The sequence below is a fragment of the Pyxicephalus adspersus genome, chromosome 4 (assembly GCF_032062135.1).
Source record: "Pyxicephalus adspersus chromosome 4, UCB_Pads_2.0, whole genome shotgun sequence".
Taxonomy (NCBI): domain Eukaryota; kingdom Metazoa; phylum Chordata; class Amphibia; order Anura; family Pyxicephalidae; genus Pyxicephalus; species Pyxicephalus adspersus.
The window spans coordinates 144,372,259-144,392,256 of NC_092861.1; the positions used below are offsets into that span (position 1 = coordinate 144,372,259).

The 19,998-nt window shown below is 38.0% G+C and overlaps 1 protein-coding gene across 1 annotated transcript in view; it reads right to left on the reverse strand.

The window, feature by feature from the left end:
• GPATCH2 (G-patch domain containing 2) overlaps positions 1-19,998 on the reverse strand; it is an 87,016-nt gene that overhangs the window by 16,553 nt on the left and 50,465 nt on the right. Inside the window, exons 7-8 of the mRNA XM_072409874.1 lie at positions 15,334-15,373; positions 10,772-10,836 (exon numbers count right to left, since the gene is read on the reverse strand). Coding sequence (XP_072265975.1) covers positions 10,772-10,836; positions 15,334-15,373 — 105 coding nt within the window. The remainder of the gene's footprint in view (positions 1-10,771; positions 10,837-15,333; positions 15,374-19,998) is intronic.

Sequence of the window (19,998 nt, forward strand, 5' to 3'; positions counted from 1 at the left end):
AAATTGAATAAGTCTTTTTGAGCAAAAGCAATAATTTCTAGCAATGCCTTTTTTTCAGACCTTCATCTTAACATCATAATTTCTCACGAAAGGAATGCACATGATCGGGATGAAAAATAAAATTGAATAACGTCAGCCAATTGAAGTCAAGGACCTGCCTGAGAAGAGTAAGCGCTTGAGTAATTCTAGCAGCCATTGATTATCTGCTAGGCTGCATTGAGGTATCTAGATTATTGATCAGTTAGATTATGGCGCTGCACTGTGAGCGAAACACAAGATTCCTTCAGGCACATGCAATAGAGTTGTTCGTAATAACATTAAGTAAGGACCACTTTGTTACTGTTGTCACCCCTCATGTAGAACACAGCAGTTACTTTTTAATTTAAAATCAATGGAAGTCTGAAAGGCAGGCTTGTTCTTTCATAATAAATGAATCATTTGTCTTTGCAAAGCACGACACTTTGATCAAGAGCCAAGGTGATAGAGATAGAACTGGTCCCCTCTGTTGTTATGCAAAGATAAAAAATAAAAAAGTTGTACACAAATATAAAGGTTTACATACAGTAAAATGTATATGTAAGAGGTGTATTTTTGACATGATTTTCAAAGCAGACACCATCATAGTTTTCTGGTTTTGTATGCATGTCATGGTCTAAAAATCATGCTCAGAAAGACAGCTTACCACCACTTTGCCTCCTGAAACCCCCTATAGAACACGTGGGAGGAAATTTTATCTTTTACACCCCTAATTATGATACATATATACTTGAATATAAACCTTGAATTTGTTGTACTTTTGATTTGATGATGGTATGGTACAATTTGGGATAGGCCACTTGCTCTTTTGTGCATTATTGTTGGCCTCCAGCAGATGATGCTGTGTGCTTATGTCTCATGTTAAATGGCAAGGGTCTGTTACACACTTTTCCTAAGGACACAGCTCCATCTACTGGTGTGGCCTGAGCATAGTTGGTTTATACTTGGTTTATACTCAAATATATATAGTATATGATGAAACAGTGATTTTTGGCACCAGCATCCCAGCTCTGACTGGGAGAGATGTTAGAACCTCTATTGACACAAACATATTTTTCAGAAATAAAGTAAAGGTAAGTATGGATAAGAAGTTAATAAATTGGGTTAGGAGTGAAGTTTAGGTATGAGGGAGTTAATCCTTAGGCTATATTGAAGTGCTAGAGGTAATAGTTCTTTTTTAAGGTTAAGCTTAGGCGTTAAAGACCAACTTCAGGTTATTTTCTATTTAAAGATTCTCTAAGCATAGATAAAAATAAAAATCAGTTATTGCTTTCACTTCAGCCTGCTTCCAGTATCACATTATTTTTGCCACAAGATATCCTGCATTTCAAGGTGAATAAATCTAGATTCTAGGAACTCCTAGAACATTCAACACTGAGGACTGAGGACATACAGTGAATGCAGGGCGTCATGGACTGTAATGAGGCAGAGAGCGGTGCTGGAGTCATCATGGATGCTCTCTAAGCCCCCACATAAGGGAGAACATCTGAAAAGAAAAGGCCTATATCATATTACCAGCTTAAATATCTCTGGTTGAGGTAATAAGAAAATAAAATGGGGCAAAATTGTACTTTAAATGTAATTTATGCATTATGCTAATTGTTATGCTGAGAGAAATGTGGTATTAGTTTTATGCAAATCCAAACTTACATGTCTTTGTGTCCAAAAACACTGAAAATATGCCATATATTATACCTGACACAGTAAACGATGAAATAATGTAACATAAGAGGTAAAAGACAAAATATCAAAATTTGTTTAACTGAAGACCCTATTAAACTTAGTTTTCCAAAAATTAAAAGGCAATACAATGAAACATAACACACATTAAGTAACATAATTTTAGAAATATTTAAGCAGTTTCATCTATTGCCCCAATGAAGCATTTTGAGTAAATAACTTTTGATCCATCTTAACAAAAAAAAAAAAGAACATCAGCCAATATTGGCGGAGAAGGGGGAAGGGGTCAGTGAGTAACAAAATGCAAGCACCTTGCCTGTAAACTTGGCCGGGAATATGACGATGACAGGGACTGCAGTGAACAGTGTCAAATGGAATAATTTTCTGTAAAGTAAGACAACAGGAATCTGTCGCCCTATTTATCCACTTGGAAAAGGGAGAATTTGGAAAGGATTAAGCCTAGTTAAAAAAAAAAAAAAAGCGGAAAAAAAACTGCCCTCTGGACAAGAAGTGTTTCCGAGCGGACCCATACAAGCTCAGGAAACAAGCAGATGTGACTATGGTCCCTGGCGTTTGGCAAGAACGCTCATTGTCAATAAGAAAAATATAAGCATGGACAGGGCATCAGCTGTGAAACAGTGGAGCAGGCCTGCAAGTGTCAAAATAGCAGCAGAGAACTGGCAGAGGGAGGTAGAGGGGGTTACTGGAGCCACCGTGATGTGAACTTATAGCGCAAAGCCAAGAATCTGGACATTAATTACAGTATTCACTCATCTCAAACAGGCTTAGTCCAACCAGTGCAGATACTATATACAAGAGAAAAGGATTATTTTCTTCTAATTATTTAGGCTTTGAAACATTGAAAGTGAGATAAACACGGAGTGCGTTTGATACCGGAAACGTTATAGCTGTGTGATATATATATAAATTTATATTTATTATATAAAAAAACAATAAAACTATAACTTTAAACTATAATAATAATAATAATACAATAAAGCTATAATAAAATAAATTCTAACTCGGTTAAATAAATTATACCGTTGATAATGATAATTTTAATATTGTAATTAGGGTGTTACTATGTATTTCCATGCATTAACGTAATATTATAATGAATGTACATTTGTTTTAGTTTATTATTATTTGTCATTTTTTAGAGCAGGGTAAAAAACAAAAATAGTAGGTTATTGGGGAAAAAAACATCACTAATAAACCATATTTGGAACCAGATGTATTTATTGTGTGTTATTATGTGTTTGAAGAGAGAGGACTAAAAAAATTGTAATGGTGTTATCACATCTCACTTTAAATTATCACTTTTTGAGTTGAGGTGCACTTTTTGGCCCTGTCTGCAAGAATAACGATGACATTAAGTATAAAGCATTAAATGAATGTCAGTATTTTGGAATAATGAAAAGGAAAAAATGGCTTTTTTGTTTTTATTTTGTTTTACATATTAATTGTTTTGGAATGTATAAATATTTACACCTACAGGTGATTCTTTATGAACGCTTGATGTAGAAATGCTTCAGCATCTTGAGCATAACTGGACTTTTTATAATATATATCTAATAATTTGGAACTGTTAAAGCAAAGTACTCCAAGTGATTGGGTAGCAACAGAATAAAATAAAGTACAGGGCTGTCCATTTGGTTCGAGCAGGAGATGTGTACAGTACCATTACATCATGGCAGTTGATGCGTGCTTCTTTCAATGATTTTAAATAGATGGGACATATCAATGAAATTTTGAAGCTGGTCTCCTGAAGAAGCAGATTCTGTGAAACGCGTCAAAATTGGGACAGGAGATATTTTGTTTGTATGCGCGTCAAAATATGCAGAATGTGTCTCTCTTTTTTAAATGTAAAATAGATTATGAGTATAATATAATTAAAGAGAATGAAAATGTGCCTTTAAAGTCCACACACATACATAAATACTATAACTATAGTTATAATAGTTATATCGTAGGAAAGCTGACCATAAATTGTTTGATCGTTCTGTTCTACTGAAGTACATTTGATTGTTTCAAAAATTACCACAAATCCATTTTTTGTTTTTGAACTTGATTGACAAGAAGTGATCAAATACTGAGTGTGAAAATTTCAGAAAATTTCTTTTGTACAAATATCTGATGGATTTTTTGGGCCTTGATTACAGTGATTGGTTTGATATTCAATCAATTGCATAGAATTAATATTATTACTAATGAATTGACTGTCCAACAAATGTGGATTGATTGAACTGGAATACTCCAAAAATCAATCAAATGAAATCCTAGAGATGTATGAGTAGGGTACCAATATCCAATTCATACACTTTTGTAAAAGTAATTCTTCCACTATAAAATGAAGATAACAGCAGCAGCTTATAAGATACACCAATGGACAGGTTGGAAAGCCCACCAATCATGACTAATCATGGTGTATTCAGAGGCAGTCACTATAACATGCAAATAATAACTTTTCTGCTTCCTTGTATGCCTTGCTTTTGGTGAGCAAGGAACCTATCTTGTTAAAAGCACAACAATGTACAACAGTGAAAAAGGTGGAGGACATAGGTGTGAAAGAAGTTCACTATTTGCATATAAACAGACTCCAGGGGAGGCATGATTTACAATAAAAGGGACCTAAGGCAAAAACTAACAAGGAAACCTGCATTTTCAGAACAGTAGTAGCCCTTGGAATATGTATTTTTTTGTATTATCTTATTTAAATTTATATCTAAAAAAAAAAAAACTGAAACAAAGAAAAATTATTTTTCCTTCAAGCAAGCAGTCTAAATCCACATTTAATTTTCCTGGAACAGAAAACATAATAAAAATCTTTAATGGTTACTAGTGGCAATAACACAATTTGGCCTTGGCTCCTTTTTCTGTAACAAATCCTCGGCAGTCTGGTAAGAAGTTGGGAACATGTGTATTCACATAAAGGTGTAGCTGTACAATCTTCCCCACCAGACAAAGGACTTGTCTGTCTTTCCCGTCACACATCCTTTGTCCTGCCTCTCCCGCTATTTATCATGCCTTTACAATCCTGCCTCTCCAGAGACGGCGCACTGTAAACGTGCACCAAATACATCCCAAAGTCCTGGCACGGCCGCCGCACTGTCCTTACAAAGGATAATGCATTGTTTTCTTCTTGCCTCTAATTAGTTATTTAAACATATGTTCAGCATTTAACTCTAACTGTTTGCTTTTTCCCTAAGCTCGGAGACAGCTGTCCAAGATGTGAATGCCAGAAACATTAAAATATCAACATCTGTTGAATTATGTAAATTTAGTGGAATATAATTGAGCACAAGTTGGGATTGATCAAATTCAGATTCAGGATTGAAACATCAGGCCAGAACCCCAGCTAATACATCGGTGTGCGTTACAAATTACTGCAAGAAAAAGACTATTCTTTGGCTCACTTGATACATGCTGGCAACAATACTAAAAAAAAAAAAAAGACATTGCAGAATTCAAGTGTGCACTATTTATTGACTGAACCTTTTATATAAAATCTAGTTCAGGGGATACGATATGATGGATTGATATCATGGCACCCATTGGTCCGGTGCAGCTGGCTGCAGGTGATTTAAACCCTTCGAGTTTCTTATATCTTTCACATTTCAATGGCCAAGAACTGGAGCTTAGTTAAGGTAGTGTGTTATCTAGTTTCGGCACTAACCCTTCTGAAGTTACTGCAGATAAATTCACGTGAACCAGGATGTAAGAAGTTTTACAGCAGAGACTTAGGTGACAGGAGGTTGCAGTCCTTTGCAGATGAACTGCTATAAAAGTAAAGAAACCAAAGATAAAAGTGGGTGTGGCCATATAGGTAAAAATTGTCAGTTACCTGTTTTTTTGGAATGGCTTCTAGGGCCTGCCTGCCCCCATAATGTGTTGCGGAAATGATTGAGGCATCTTTTGGTGTGCTACGTTGTCATCCTTTCCTAAAGCGGACCTATCACCAACATTTTTAGTTTATATAAAAGGGTATATAACTCTTTTATATATGGTAAAATTCCTTTTTTTCTCTAAATGTATTTTTTTTTTTCTGCTGTTATCGCCACGGCAGTGAGGACAAAATGGAGCACAGAGCTTCCTGGGATACCTATGTCATGTATTCCAGGAGGCTTCGAGCTGCTCCTTCTGCGCATGCCCAATATCAAGATATTAGGATCAGGATATCAGCATGCGCAGAAAGGGCTTTTTACTGCAATGAGTGAAATCGCCGACCGCTAGCTATGTTACCCGATCTTGCGTTTCCGCAGTGTAGGATCATGCGACGTAGCCAAAAGAAGAGGAAAGAAAAAAACTGAGGCACCCAGCGCTTCCTCTGCACCAGGAAGGTGGAGGATCCCAGGACGATGTGGTACCAAATCGAGGACAATGCTGGAGGGATTAAGGGATCTGCAGAAGTAAGGGCAAGTGGATTTTTTAATTTGAAGTTTGGGATGCCATTAAAGCGGAACTAAACACACCGCAGTGAACTGGCAATTGATTTTTGATCGATGGTTAACATTTATATTGGACAAGCTGCTTAAATTGCAAAAGTGATAAAACAACTCAATTTGTGAAATCACATGAAATGGTGTTTTTTGTTGGATTCACACCGCGTCCGTGTTGCAATGATTGTTATATCTATATATATATATATATATATATATATATATATATTAAGCTTCTAATGCACATTGTCAGAAGAAGTGTGCAGATGGATGAAAGTAACTATAGAACAGTAAAATACAGGATAGAAGCTATACAACTGTGCAGGACTGATGGAAAGTTTGGCGGTCAGTTCTGAAATGTACACTTATTGCAAGCTAATATGCTACAACAGAAGTTTACAGTGGGAGTAAATAAAATCAGATAAAATGTAATAAATACCAAAATGGATTAAATGTGAGTCTTCTATATCTGCCAATGGCTATAAGATAATATAATATGACCTTTAAATATGTTTAATTTTACAATTACCCAGGTATTTGTATCTCCAGTGCTGTTCATTTGACTACACTTTAGGAATGGATGGGTTCACATTAAAGTTCCAGGGCAGATTTAGAATTTCTGCCAATAAACAGAATAAAAAAGTTAGATTTTTTTTTCAATTAAGCTCAGTACAAAACTAACCTTTTTCTGTCAGCACATAAATATTTAACCAATTGCCTTAATCAGTTGATGGACTCCTCATGCTGCTAATAGTACATCCACTTAACCAACAATCTAGCGCTCAATTTTCCAATCCCAATATATTAACAGCTGCTCAAAAATGTAGTAATTAATGGTTTAATTTATTTTTGGCAAACCGGATGCAGTGACAAATAGTTGTGTATCTAAGGCAAATTAGGACTCCTTCCCGAACAACAGATGACAGACGGGAAAAATAAAAGAGGTGAAATTATCTCTTTCTGCAAGGGGGAAAGTTATAATTTAAAGAATAACTCTGAACAAATAGAAAAACCTAACTGGAAATAATCTAATCAACCTGTTGATGGTTACTTCTAAAAAACAGAACTAAAAGGGATATTGCAGTGTATTCAGTGCACGGGCCTCAATGTAGTTTAGAATGTAACTGTACAGGATAATAGGAACAGAACATTACACTTTCTTTACTTACCCTGCGAAGGAATAACACAAAGTTGATACCTTTCTTTATGTTTTGATTTAGTATAGAATGGCCAGTCTTCCCAAAGCATTTGCATATATGGAAATAAAAGCTATTGTAAGGATTTGGAGCTTTATTCACTTTTATTTAAACACGCTGCTAATACTCTGAACACAACTGTACTTGCTGTATCATATTGCACCAGAGATATGGCTTAAGTCATATTAACACCCATAAACAAAAAATGTAAAATATACCAACTTATCAGTGCTGGTATAATAGTTGCATTGTTTCTCCTGTTTTTTTTTCCCTAGTACTACTTTGAAAATTAGCAATTTGGCAGATTTATTGCAGAAATAACGAATCTCATCTGCCTGATTGCACAACCCCTGCTTCTTGCCTGGGATACCCGGCAACCATGGCTTCCCCTGCACATGCCTAGAATCAATGAACTCCCGCGCTCCATTGCTCCATACTCCATGTCAGCTATGGCCAAACAAGATGAGGGAAAATTGAAATTTGTAAGAGGAAAAAGATGGTGGCGCCCACAGCTGCTTTATTTGTCAGAAGGAGAACATGACCACTCTTACATTGTAAGCTTTTCTGGACAGGGTCCTCTCCTCCTCCTCTTTCACTGTCTGTATCTATTTAATGTACAGTGCTGCGTAATATGTTAGCGCTAAATAAATACTGTTTATCAATAATGATAATAATAATGATATCCTAGGGTGACAATGGCCACTCAACATTGTCTTTAGGTAAAGAGCTGGGTAAAAAAAAAAAAACCTCCCAAGATTTTTTTGCAGGCAGGTACAACCATTTCTTCTTTTTTTTTGCATTTATTGAACCAATAAAACCAAATTTCCAATCAAATGGAAGCCATTAAACTCCATTGCTAGGGTTTACTTTAACTTTCATGAAAAACAAAGACATATACATGCGTCAGATTATCGTCGCCCGAGACGAATAGTCATGCTCATCTCGGGTGAAAATCTGAGTGTACAGTGGTCCCCCAACGCCATTCACGAATGCACTGTGGCAGAATTATGAACGGCCAATTGGGAATGACCCCTGTGTATTTTAATGGAGGAGAGAACGGTAGGGTGCCGCTTGCTCTTCCTCTCCGTGAAAGAAACTGGCACTTTGTGTACATTGTTAGTTCCTTTATCTGTCACTGGAAATGATCGTAAAAGATTTTTTCCAGGGACAATCATTTGACCGCCTATCAGGCATCAGGGCTTTAAGCTGCAACTAAAATAGGCAAATAGTTTGTATTTAGTGCATGCTTTGCTTTCCTTACCATCCATTTTGGATTGCAGTATAAAAATGCCTTTCTACCTGTTGAAATATATTGGTATACATAACTATGGTATACATAAGAACTTTTTAATTTTTTTTAACGTCATAGTCTGTCTCCTTAAGAATGCAGAATTTTTTGGAAGTCGATAGATTTGGTATTGGTCGACATCTGCTGCGTTCCATCAGAGAGCGGACAGATAAGAAGTCTTGATGAATGTCAAATTTTCAACATATTTTCTAATATGATTATGAAGGAAATATGTTCGATAATCCATTATGGAGCTCACCTTGACAAAGGTCACAAAATGATGGTGGCTTAACTACAGCGACTCTTCAGACAAAGTTTGGAGAAGAAGGAAAGCTATTGGGCTAATTTAATAAGTAGGGCACCGAGAAGTAGGCAATAACCCAGAGCAACCAATTTTATCTATTATCAGCATAAAGCAGGATCAATTATGAAAGAAGATTACTAGTAATGGATAACATTAGATTGTGATACTAAGGGTCACCATCACCCACCCGATGAGGCCTACAAATCAACAGCAGCATTAAGGTGGTTTAGGACTACTGCGAGGAAGTGCCGCCCGTACCATGAGGAAAATAAGTTTCTGCATCAGATGGCATTACAAAGGGGATAACGCCAGCTCATCTGAGGGTAGTGGTGGTGCCCAGTGTATCCTATAGCAACCACAATGGAAGCCTGGTGCCCCGACTATGTGGGTGTGTGTATACATAATGCATAAGTGTGTTGTTGAAATGTCTCACAGGGGGTACTGCTGTGTTTTAAATAAAATGGTAGAAATAAATCTTAGAGGGTACTATGCACTACAGTGTTTCTATTTCTGGCCCCTGCATTTTGATACTCCTGATGCCTGCATTTTGTTTAATGCGATATACGTTAATTTTACTCCTAACTCCATCACTTTGTACATTTCAAAGTTCTGGCCCCTCTACTCTGCACATTACATATTCCTGACCCCTGCACTCTGTACAGTACAAACTCCTAGCCATTATACTCTTTAGGCTAGACACACACACTAAAGATTTATGTTTGTTGGCAGTATATAAATCAAGTAGCCTTGATGTACAGCGAGGGAAAGAAGTATTTGATCCCCTGCTGATTTTGTACGTTTGCCCTCTGACAATAAAATTACCAGTCTATAACTGTAATTGTAGGTTTATTGTAGGTGTGAGAGACAGGATAACAACAAAAGAACCCTCAAAACCCAGTGCTCAAATGTCAGAGCTTGATGTGCATTGTAATGAGTGAAATAAGTTTTTGATCCCCTATCAACCAGCAAGATTTCAGGCTCTCAGGTGTCTTCACTATATGCAGGTAACAAGCTGAGATTAGGAGCACCCTCTGTAAGGGAGTGCTCCTAACCCAAGCTTGTTACACTACCTGTATAAATGTCACCTGTCCACAGAAGCAATCAATAAGATTCCAAACTAGCCACCATGGTCAAGACCGAAGAGCTGTCTAAGGATTATAGACTGGTCATTTCTTTGTCAGAGGGCAAACATACAAAATCTGCAGGGGATCAAATACTTCTTCCCCTCATTGTAGTATTACTTCCACACCAGCTGGAGCTGTTACAATAAGCGCAGAACCATAAGCCTCTGCTCTGCAAGGCTGCTGACAGTCCCACTATACAAACCCATTCTAGCACTAATGAAATGTGGACCAAAATGTAAAATCTATGCTGTCTGTGTGCCTGGTGGGATTCAAACCCAGGCGAATGCACACATGACTGGATGCTAAACTTCCTTTCTTTATATAACTCTATATGGGTCTCCAGAGAGCAAACTCAGGGACCAATAAGGAATTCAAACAGATCATTTCATAATCTCAGTATATCTCCAAGAATAGCAAACAACAAGAGCAGAAGAATGATTTGCTAGAATATATCAAATTGTATAGGATTCCTAAATACAACATTTACTCTTAGCATGCCTAAAATTTTTTAGGCACTGATTTTTCTCCAGTATGAAAAGCCCAAAAACAAAAAAACACATTGCACAAACTGGACACCTAACCTGGAAGAGTCCTTCCAACTTTAAGCTAAAGTATGGGGCCTTCTGCACTTTCACGTACCCGTAGGAGTGCAATACATTGCTCTGTTTAACCATCTAGACTGGAACACGAATGCTATGTCTCACCTGCTGGCAGTTTTCACTGAGCAATTTTTCTTATGTCCTCGATCTGACCGGGTATCTCGTAACAGCTGGACAAAGAAAAAAAAAACACAAAACATTTCAGTTAATAAAGTTCATATGTATAAACTATTGTATTGTACGGGATCCCCAGTCAAATGTAGTCAAATGTTGACATATATATGTTCACTTTTTGAACCGCAATGTTTTACTGACATAATTATGATTACTGTTTCTATATGCTTTTGCTAGTATTGTCACTGGTTTCTCACTAATCCCTTAAGGAAGCCTAAAGCAGCGAAACGCGTCGGGCCGCGGGAACCAGTTCAGCCAGTATATTGTAACACTCTTTAAGATCAAGTGAGTTGTGCTTTGTATAGTAGACCTGGTCACCCTCCAAATATGAGTGTTATGCACATGGCTTCTGTCTAGATATAAGTAATTCATCTTTGCCTTACTACTGTTTATACCTTGTACAATCACCTATAAACGCTTGAGCCACATCAAATCCCCTGCTGTTCTCTCCTTTCTGTTTATTATGTTATTGTGTAAAGAAGTAAAGAAGGAAAAGACCATAAGGGAAAGATATTTCTGTATGATCAGGTGAACCGGATTAGTGCCAAGCCTGGTATAATCATAAAATGTATAATACAGACATGAACAGAAGGCTTTTAAATGGCACTGCAGTTAACTACTAAAATTACTTTATTGAAAAATTAAAGAAATATAAAAATATATATAGACATACAGAAGCATTAACATGATGATTTGTACATTAGAGGTGAGTACTGAACTTGTTTGCATGAAATATACAGTCTTAATTCCCCTTGCCGACGCGTTCCGCCTATTAAGGCTTCCTCAGGGGATTTTAGAGGGTAGAGTAGCAGTTCAGTACTCACCTCTAATGTACCAATCATCATGTTAATGCTTCAGTATGTCTATATAAATTTTTATATTTCTATGAATTCTCAATAAAGTAAATAATTTTAGTAGTTAACTGCAGGGCTATTTAAAAGCCTTCTGTTTATGTCTGTACTATAAAATTTTAGGTTATTGTGCATTTGTTTTTGTTTTTTTAATATTGCAGCATTTTTAGACATTCATTCCCTTTTTTGACTTTATTTCCTATTTCAAGGTCACAACTTTTTTTTTAGAATGTTTATAAGTTTTACCCAAATTCACAAAGTTGGGTAAAACAGGGAGGAGCACAACAAAACGAGTCCATTGGATAAACTGACCCCAAAGTGGTTATTGATAACATAAAATCATCACAAATCAACATGGAAGATTTATTCTGATATACAAACATGTAAACAAGACACTGTTCTAAGAAAAGAGGGGTGACACGTTTATCAGGCAATGATATCGGAGATGTCGCAGAATACAGGTGACCATCTCCTGGCTAGAGGACACGCAGTGTCACATTGCCCGCTGTCACATAGTCAATCTCCGCAGTCACATTAACAATCAAATTCAAGGACATCTGTTGCAAGTGACGTTTTCCTGATACTGACCGGGTAAATGAATGCTCTTCAGGCTGTTTACAGGTGGGTTGCATGACGATAACAGATGGCCTATCAGATATTTTAGACCAATCGTACATGGATGTCAATATGAAATGTGCCGGAGGACTTTTCAAACAACGTGACCCTGTTGCTATGACCGAGAAAGTTTAAAGACAAACTCCAAATCGAAGATTATGACTTACAGATTAATTTAAAATAATTAAAAAATAAATAAATTCCTGAATCTGTCTTTATATATTACTCGGGTAGTACCCTGCACAGCAGGATTGGGATTGGGATAAGGAGGGGTAGCGATTGGGAGACCAGGCTCTACTACATTGAAAAATGCTGTCACTGTCAACACTGACTGCCTAGATCACCTGTTCCCTTACTGTCCAATCAGTAGGCTGGGGGCGGGTTAGTGACCAAGTTATTTTACATACCATAAGTGCAGAAACGTATGGCCACTGACTTTGCTAAGCAAAGTAGTGGATCAGCCAATCGGACAAACACTTGGAAGATAAGCCATTCACATATATGCATTTCTAACTGTATTTGGCATTTGGGGCATCGGCTGATTAGCAAGTTTTGATATTATTAAACAGTATTTATATAGCTGCAACATAATACGTAGTGTTGTAAATTAAATAGGGGTTTCAAATGATTGACAGATACATACAAAGAAACAGGAGGAGAGGACCCCACTCAGAAGAGCTTACCATCTAAGAACAAAGGATATTTATTATGTACAATAAAGCTATTCAGACTGATTGTATGGCTGTCATATTTTCCTTTTTTCTATGTAACAAATTATGGCTAAAATGTGAAAACTTAGCACTGACGATATAGAAATTAATTGTATTCAGCTTTGTAATATACAGAAACCACAAGCACAAAGCAGTCTTGCACTGCACTGTACTGTTATATGTATAGAATCACAATAACCCCCTATATTGTTTGCCGGAGCCCACCCTGGGTCAAGTAGCTGTCTCTTGGTGACCCTAGGAGTCGGAAATAAATTCCTGTCCATTTTAAAAGATGTGGGAGGATGGGAGTGCCAAGACATTTGGATCACCCCAAGTATAATTTTTGTCACAATAAAAGGGTCTGTCAAAGTTTGAGCGTTGAAGCATTTCAGGTGTCTTATATCTGCCTATATATATCCTATTTACCGATCAGCCAAAACATTAAAATCACCTGCCTTATACTGTTTAGGTCCCTCTTGTGCAGGTAACGAGCTTTGACCCTTGAAGCACGCACAACACAAGCCACTGAAGGTTTCCTAACTACCAATAGGCATTGGTGGCAGATCCATCAGCCTGCCATTGCCCCATAGTGCAACTTGTTGCTAAATACCATACACGTACACGGCCACCTTCTCCACTGTTCCATGATCCAGTTTTGATGCCCATGTAGCTATTGTGTACGATTTTGGTGTAATACAAGGGACAGCAGGGACATTTTGTTTTGCCAGCTGAGATGCACGGTTTGTCTAGTCACATTGCTCCCATGGCCAGCATTATATTTTTTGGAGATTTGCACTATGGTAGCTCTTCTGTGGGATGGGACTAAACAGTTCCTGACCCTAAGCAGAACTCTGAAAGGTCTTCTCACCATGATTAGAGGGGTTTGTCCTGACGTAAGGAAGCAAGGCCCTGTCCATCCACCATAACTGCCGCCACAAGAGTGGAACACGGCACGGTAAGTCAGTAATGGGGAAAAGATAAGCTGCAGGAGATCACATGCACATGAGTAGTCTTTTTCCTCTCTTTGCTTTTTTTTGGGCACAGCTTCCACACTACAGGTCCTCTTTAATATCACAATTATATGTCTGCAGCATCTTATATTTGACATCAAATTTTGGATTTTTTTTTTCACTATTATATATCAAACTCGCAGCAGCAGAACTGAAAACTGCACAGGTATGAATAATGATCAATTCAGTTCCAGTCACGTGGCTCTCAGTAAGGAGACAGTGATTTGAGATGGCCGGTGATAGGCGACAGACGGTAAGCGGTCTGGCTCTGCCCTGCGCATATTATACAGCGGCCCCATCAGATGAGACGCTGGACACCTTTATCTTGGACGCAATGAAGGATTGCCTTTCCACACTTCGAATTTCAAACACGCTAAAATGTCAGGATTAAATATACAAACAATAATAGATTGATTTATGAGAATACAGTGCACTCCACTGGCCATGAATATAAAGGACACACAGTTCTGCATATCAGTGCCGGACACAGAGCGTCTGACCACAGAGAAATCTTCTCATCTATTTCATGCTGCAAGGTAAATATCACAGTTATAGCTCACAACTGTCTCTCTTTAGGAAATAAATGTAAAACTCTCTAATAATGTAAATAACACTTTTGAATATTTTTATAAGTAAATTTCATTTTTTTTTTGTTTTGTTTGAACCCTCATTCAGTTACATGTGGTATGTTTGATGCCCTGTGTATCAAAAACAATTTTATCAATTTTAACTGTAAAATACAGTTTTCACTTTGCAGGAACAGGAGCCAGGGTGTTAAGCATAGTCACCCCAAAAGTGCTGGAACAAGCTGCTTCATGGCAGCTTTTAAAATTGCTTTTGAGTATTTTAGTATACTTTTACCAAATGCAGTATAATATCAGTGTTCTCCCACAGCCCTTTTAGTCAGGTGCACCACCTGTCGTTTTCAGAAGCCACCCAGCTGTTCTTGGGAGGTTACTGAAGAGTTGGGTCACAATACAGGGGCCATCATCCACCTAAAATTTCTTCTCACTCGGCTTATGAAAATGTCCAGGTTTAACACTGAAAGTGATGTCCATGCTAAGCAGTCAATTGATTTTACTTTCACATTCAGAAATTATGGAATTTGGTTGCGTGATGCTGGTAAAATCAGAATATTTTAGGGATCAGCACATTTTCTGCCATTATGACAGAGTTGCTGGCTCCAAATGCCATCATGTTTTGGATAGGTTGGGCAACCGTAATGGGGTTAATCCTTATTCCAACTACTCACATTCCCATCCTCCCCTGCCACCCCAAACTTTCCATTCGCCAGACTCCCAGCTTACCTGACTATGATCTTTTCTTGCTCCAGGAGAAAACCAATGACTGCAAAAGAAAATAAAAAATAAAGAAGAATTATACCAGTAGGATGTAAAGTAGAACTGAATTCTCTAGATTCCTCAACGCATTAGGAAACATATTAAAACATGAGTATCTCCGTCACAAACATCTACTTCTGCTGCTGCTTTCTCTACAATGAGGGTGGAAGTGTGTTATGAATGTTCGTCTCCCAGGGCCATCAATAAACTGGTAATTAAAGATGGAAAATTAGCTGGAGTTCTGCTTTAACAAGGATTAGGGCAAATGATTGACCCCTATGTCCTGCTTTAAAGCAAATCTCATCTCATTTAAAGCTAAATATAAAAAATAAATAATAAATAAAAAAATATAAAAGCAATAATATACAGGAATGCATTGGATGCAGCAGAATACGGGACATAATTTTTAAATTCTCAGTGGTCTCCATCCTTCCTGCAAAAGTTAATTGCTTTTTTTAGGACATAATACAGTAAAACTTACCTAATCCCTCATCCATGCAGCTTACTAGACCTGCCCCCGCACAGCCTCTTCACAGGTCTCAATGCCTGGCCAGTCTCTCTGCTAACGTCATTACGTTTAGAGCAAACCAGTCTTGCACTGTGCACAATGACGCCAAAAGCCCACCCACAATCTGAAGCATTGAGTAGTGGCGGAGTGCGCCACCTATTGCAGGAGCAAATTTTTACTTACAACATCATCGCCTAAAATAAAAATGAGTAATAAACCCCTTTGAGGGTGGGGGGGTTAGGAATTTTGCTCAACATTCAGCTTTTAAAATGCATTTGATTTAGCAGTCACGTGGCCACTGTGCAAATCCTTCTTCTCATGGTGAGTGCTGTGGTTAAGCAGGAGGCTTCACTCCAGGACTGGACAAGATGTCCATTCCGATCACTCTTTTGCACCACACAGGGCATGGTTGAGAAGAAAGTATTGGGCCAGGCCCGTCTGTCAATGAAGCTAAGCTGGGGTGTAGTAAGTAGCTGAACTAAATGGCATTGTGTGGCTCTAATAAGTTAAAGGGACTTCACTGCACACAACACAAATCTGCTTCCATGCTTAGCATGGTCATAAACCTACAGCAAGGGACAAGGACTGGCAGGATCATTAGGTTGTGCATATTCTATTTAATATATAAAGTAAACCAGTGTTTGGATTATTGAGAAGGAGAGCTGTACAATCCCCAAATTTCTTTTCAAGGCAAAATTCACAAAGTTCACATTCCTGAAGTGCTGGAAACCAGGAAAAATTAAAACCGCTCATCCCTGCGTAGCTGTATATATTGGATTTGCAATCATGTAAAAGCAAGGTCTCCATGAGGAACATGTATTGGATTTGTAATAAAATAAAAACATTCTGCCTCCCAGCAGATTATGTCTGCTTTACACTTTAGGACGCGATCAGTATATTTTTACACTGGATTGCTTCTATAAAAATAAAAAAACAAAGCTGTTGTCGGCATAATCCCTGCTGTTTAACGGGGAATAAGTCTGAAAAAATCTTGATGCAGTCCTGGTGATGGACAGTGGGGTAGACGGATCTCAGGAGTCACGTAACCAAGGCACCTACAAAATTAATGTTGGCGCCTAATTTTTTTGCAACCTTTTGTGCGTGCAAGGAATCAAATGTAAACCGGCATCTATAAATCTGACTGCTGGATCCTCGGCTGCATGGGTTGGCTCCTAAAATCCATATTAAAGTGAACCTGTCCTATGAGAAGAAAAAAATGCCACTCTCAGGCTTTAAATCTGAACATCAGCAGAAATAAAAGACGTGAATGAAGCTCTGAATTATTACAAGTAGAGAAAGCATCTCAATCTGACTTAGTTTTAGCGTTGCAGTGCAATATATAGCAGATTTCAGACTGAGAGAAGAAAAAGCAGCACAAGTAATTATAAACTGTGATTTGTTGGTCTTTAAATATCACAACTGCCAACCTTTATTTATTACTCCTGGTGACTGATTTCTATCTACATGGTCTCTATCTACATGGTCATGGTGGTGGTCGATACCTTTTGGGGCTCTGCTGTACTATGTACAGGCCAATACAATGATGGCACCTAGGTCAATGTTCATGGCGCTGGTTGATAATTTTTGGGGCTCCATTACACTTTTCAAAGTCAAATACCATGATGGCTTCTGGGTTTTTGGTCATGCTGATCGTTGATTGGGGCACTACTATACTTTGCATAAGCAACTACAATGATGACGTCTAGGTTATTTGGTCATGGTCGATTGGGGCACTACTATACTTTGCATAGGCAGATACAATGATGGCACCTAGGTCATTGGTCATGGCAGTGGTCAATACCTTTTGAGGCTCTATGGTACTTTGCACATGCAAATATAATGATGGTGCTTGGATCATCGGACATGGCATGGTTGATACTGTTTGGGGCTCTACTATTCTTTGCACAGGCAAATACAGTGGTACCTTGGTATAAGTCCTTGATCCATTCCAGATCCTTGGACTTATACCAAACAAATTTTTCCCATAACAAATAAAAGGAAAATGATTAATCAGTTCCCATAAAAAAATCCTATTCTTTTTGGCATAATATACATTGATGGGGCTGTAAAATAAAATAATTTAAACACTGCTACAAAAATACATAAATACAAAAGCAATTAGATGAAATAAATGAAAATTTAACCTCACGTTACCTTGCTGAGAAGAGTAGAGTGCCTACTAGGATGGTGCTGAGAAGGAGGAGGAGATGTTATGTAATTCACAGAGAGTTATTGCGCGGGTTGTTCACTGAATGGTAGCGCAACTGGCGTACTGACGCTCGTGGGCAGTCATGAGGTAAATAAGGGTAGTGCGTGGTGTTATGACTCATTTTGACCCAAACAAGTTCTAGCACAAAGGTTGTGTCCAAACAGGACTTATACCAAGTTGGACTTATTCCAAAGCGGACTTATACCAAGGTACCACTGTACATTCATGGCATCTGGGTCATTGGTCACAGCGATGGTCGATTGGGGCACTACTATACTTTGCATAGGCAAATACAATGATAGTGTCTAGGTCAATGGTCAAGGCGGTAGTCAATACCTTTTGGAGCTCTACTATACTTTGCACAGGCAAATACAATGCTGGTGCCTAGGTCAATGTTCATGGTGGTGGTTAATACCTTTTGGGGCTCCACTGTTGTTTGCACAGGTGAACACAATGATGGCTCTTAGGTCAGTGGTCATAGTGGTGGTTGATACTTTTTGGAGCTCTACTGTACTTTACACAGGTGCATACACTAATGGCACCTAGTTCATTAGTAATGGCGGAGGTTGATCCTGTTTGGGTCGCTACTATACTTTGCACAGGCAAATACAATGATGGAACCCAGGTCAATGTTTATGGGGGTGGTCGATACCTTTTGGGGTGCCTCTGTGTTTGCATATGAAAATGCAATGATGACGCTTAAGGCATTGGCCATGGCAGTGGTCGATACCTTTTAGGGCTCCACAGTACTTTGCACAGGTGCACACAATGATGGTTTTCATGGTTCCATGAATAAAAAAAAAAAAATGGGATTTCGACCCAAAACTGTTACAATGATAATGGCTCCTATAAAGCTATAAGGGTTAATTTAACTGTAGATTATGCAGCAAAAAAAACAAAAAAAAAAAAACACCAATGTAAGCCTTCTGGCACTTTTCGCCATGGCTAAATAACAGGCCATTTTTCGCCCGGCCGTCCCTGTGTAGAAGCCGGTTACCAAGAAGGCTCTTTGTTATAGCTGTAAGTTCATGAGAATTGATGCTAGTCATTAATCTCAGATGCAGAACCCTAGTCAAATGCTTTGTGAAAGTCCACGTTTGACATCCACATTATTCCCCCAGTCAAGCGTATCTTATTCCAACGCACGGCATAATTAATTGCTCCTGCATTTAACCACTGAACTGGCTATATTTGTAGGGGATGTAAAGTGCTCTGACCTTTTGCATAAAAATTCAGATTCCCAAAGGACAGATAACAATACGGCAATAGAACTAAAAAAATTCAAAACAGATTTATTAAATGTGATTGACCCACTTTTGCAAATCGATAAGCTTTTATAGGTAGGATTGTGCACGCGACACGGGAGCTGCTTACCAAACATGGCAACTGCTAAAGCAATAAAAGCAGTGATTTGCACCTTGCATCATGATTTAAAAGCAAAGTCTATGCATATAGCTAATGTTGAGGCAAAAAGAAAAAATGCAATGAATTTACCTTGGTATTGGAATATTACAGTTCACTTTAAAGCAGACCCAAACTTAAAATTGTTACTTTACATAAAAGGGGTAGACAACCCTTTTATTTAAAGTATAAAATGATTTTTTTTTTTTAAAGTGAAACACTCTTAAAAAAAAAAAAAAAAAAAAAGGTGCAGCATTCTTTTTAAAGAATGGAGCGCAAAGCGCAAAACACAACCAGAGAGAGGATGTCAGGGCCAGGCCGATGACTGTTACCGGAACGACGCGGGACCCAAGTGTAGAAACCTGCTGGATTAAAGGTGTTTATTTTGGGTTTAGTTCTGCTTTAAAGTGGAATTCACATTGGTATACAAAGAATCAGCAATAGCAGCAAACCAGTTGTGCTGTGATGTGACAAGGAACAAGCTGATTGGATAGAAAGAGCAGAGTTACCAATA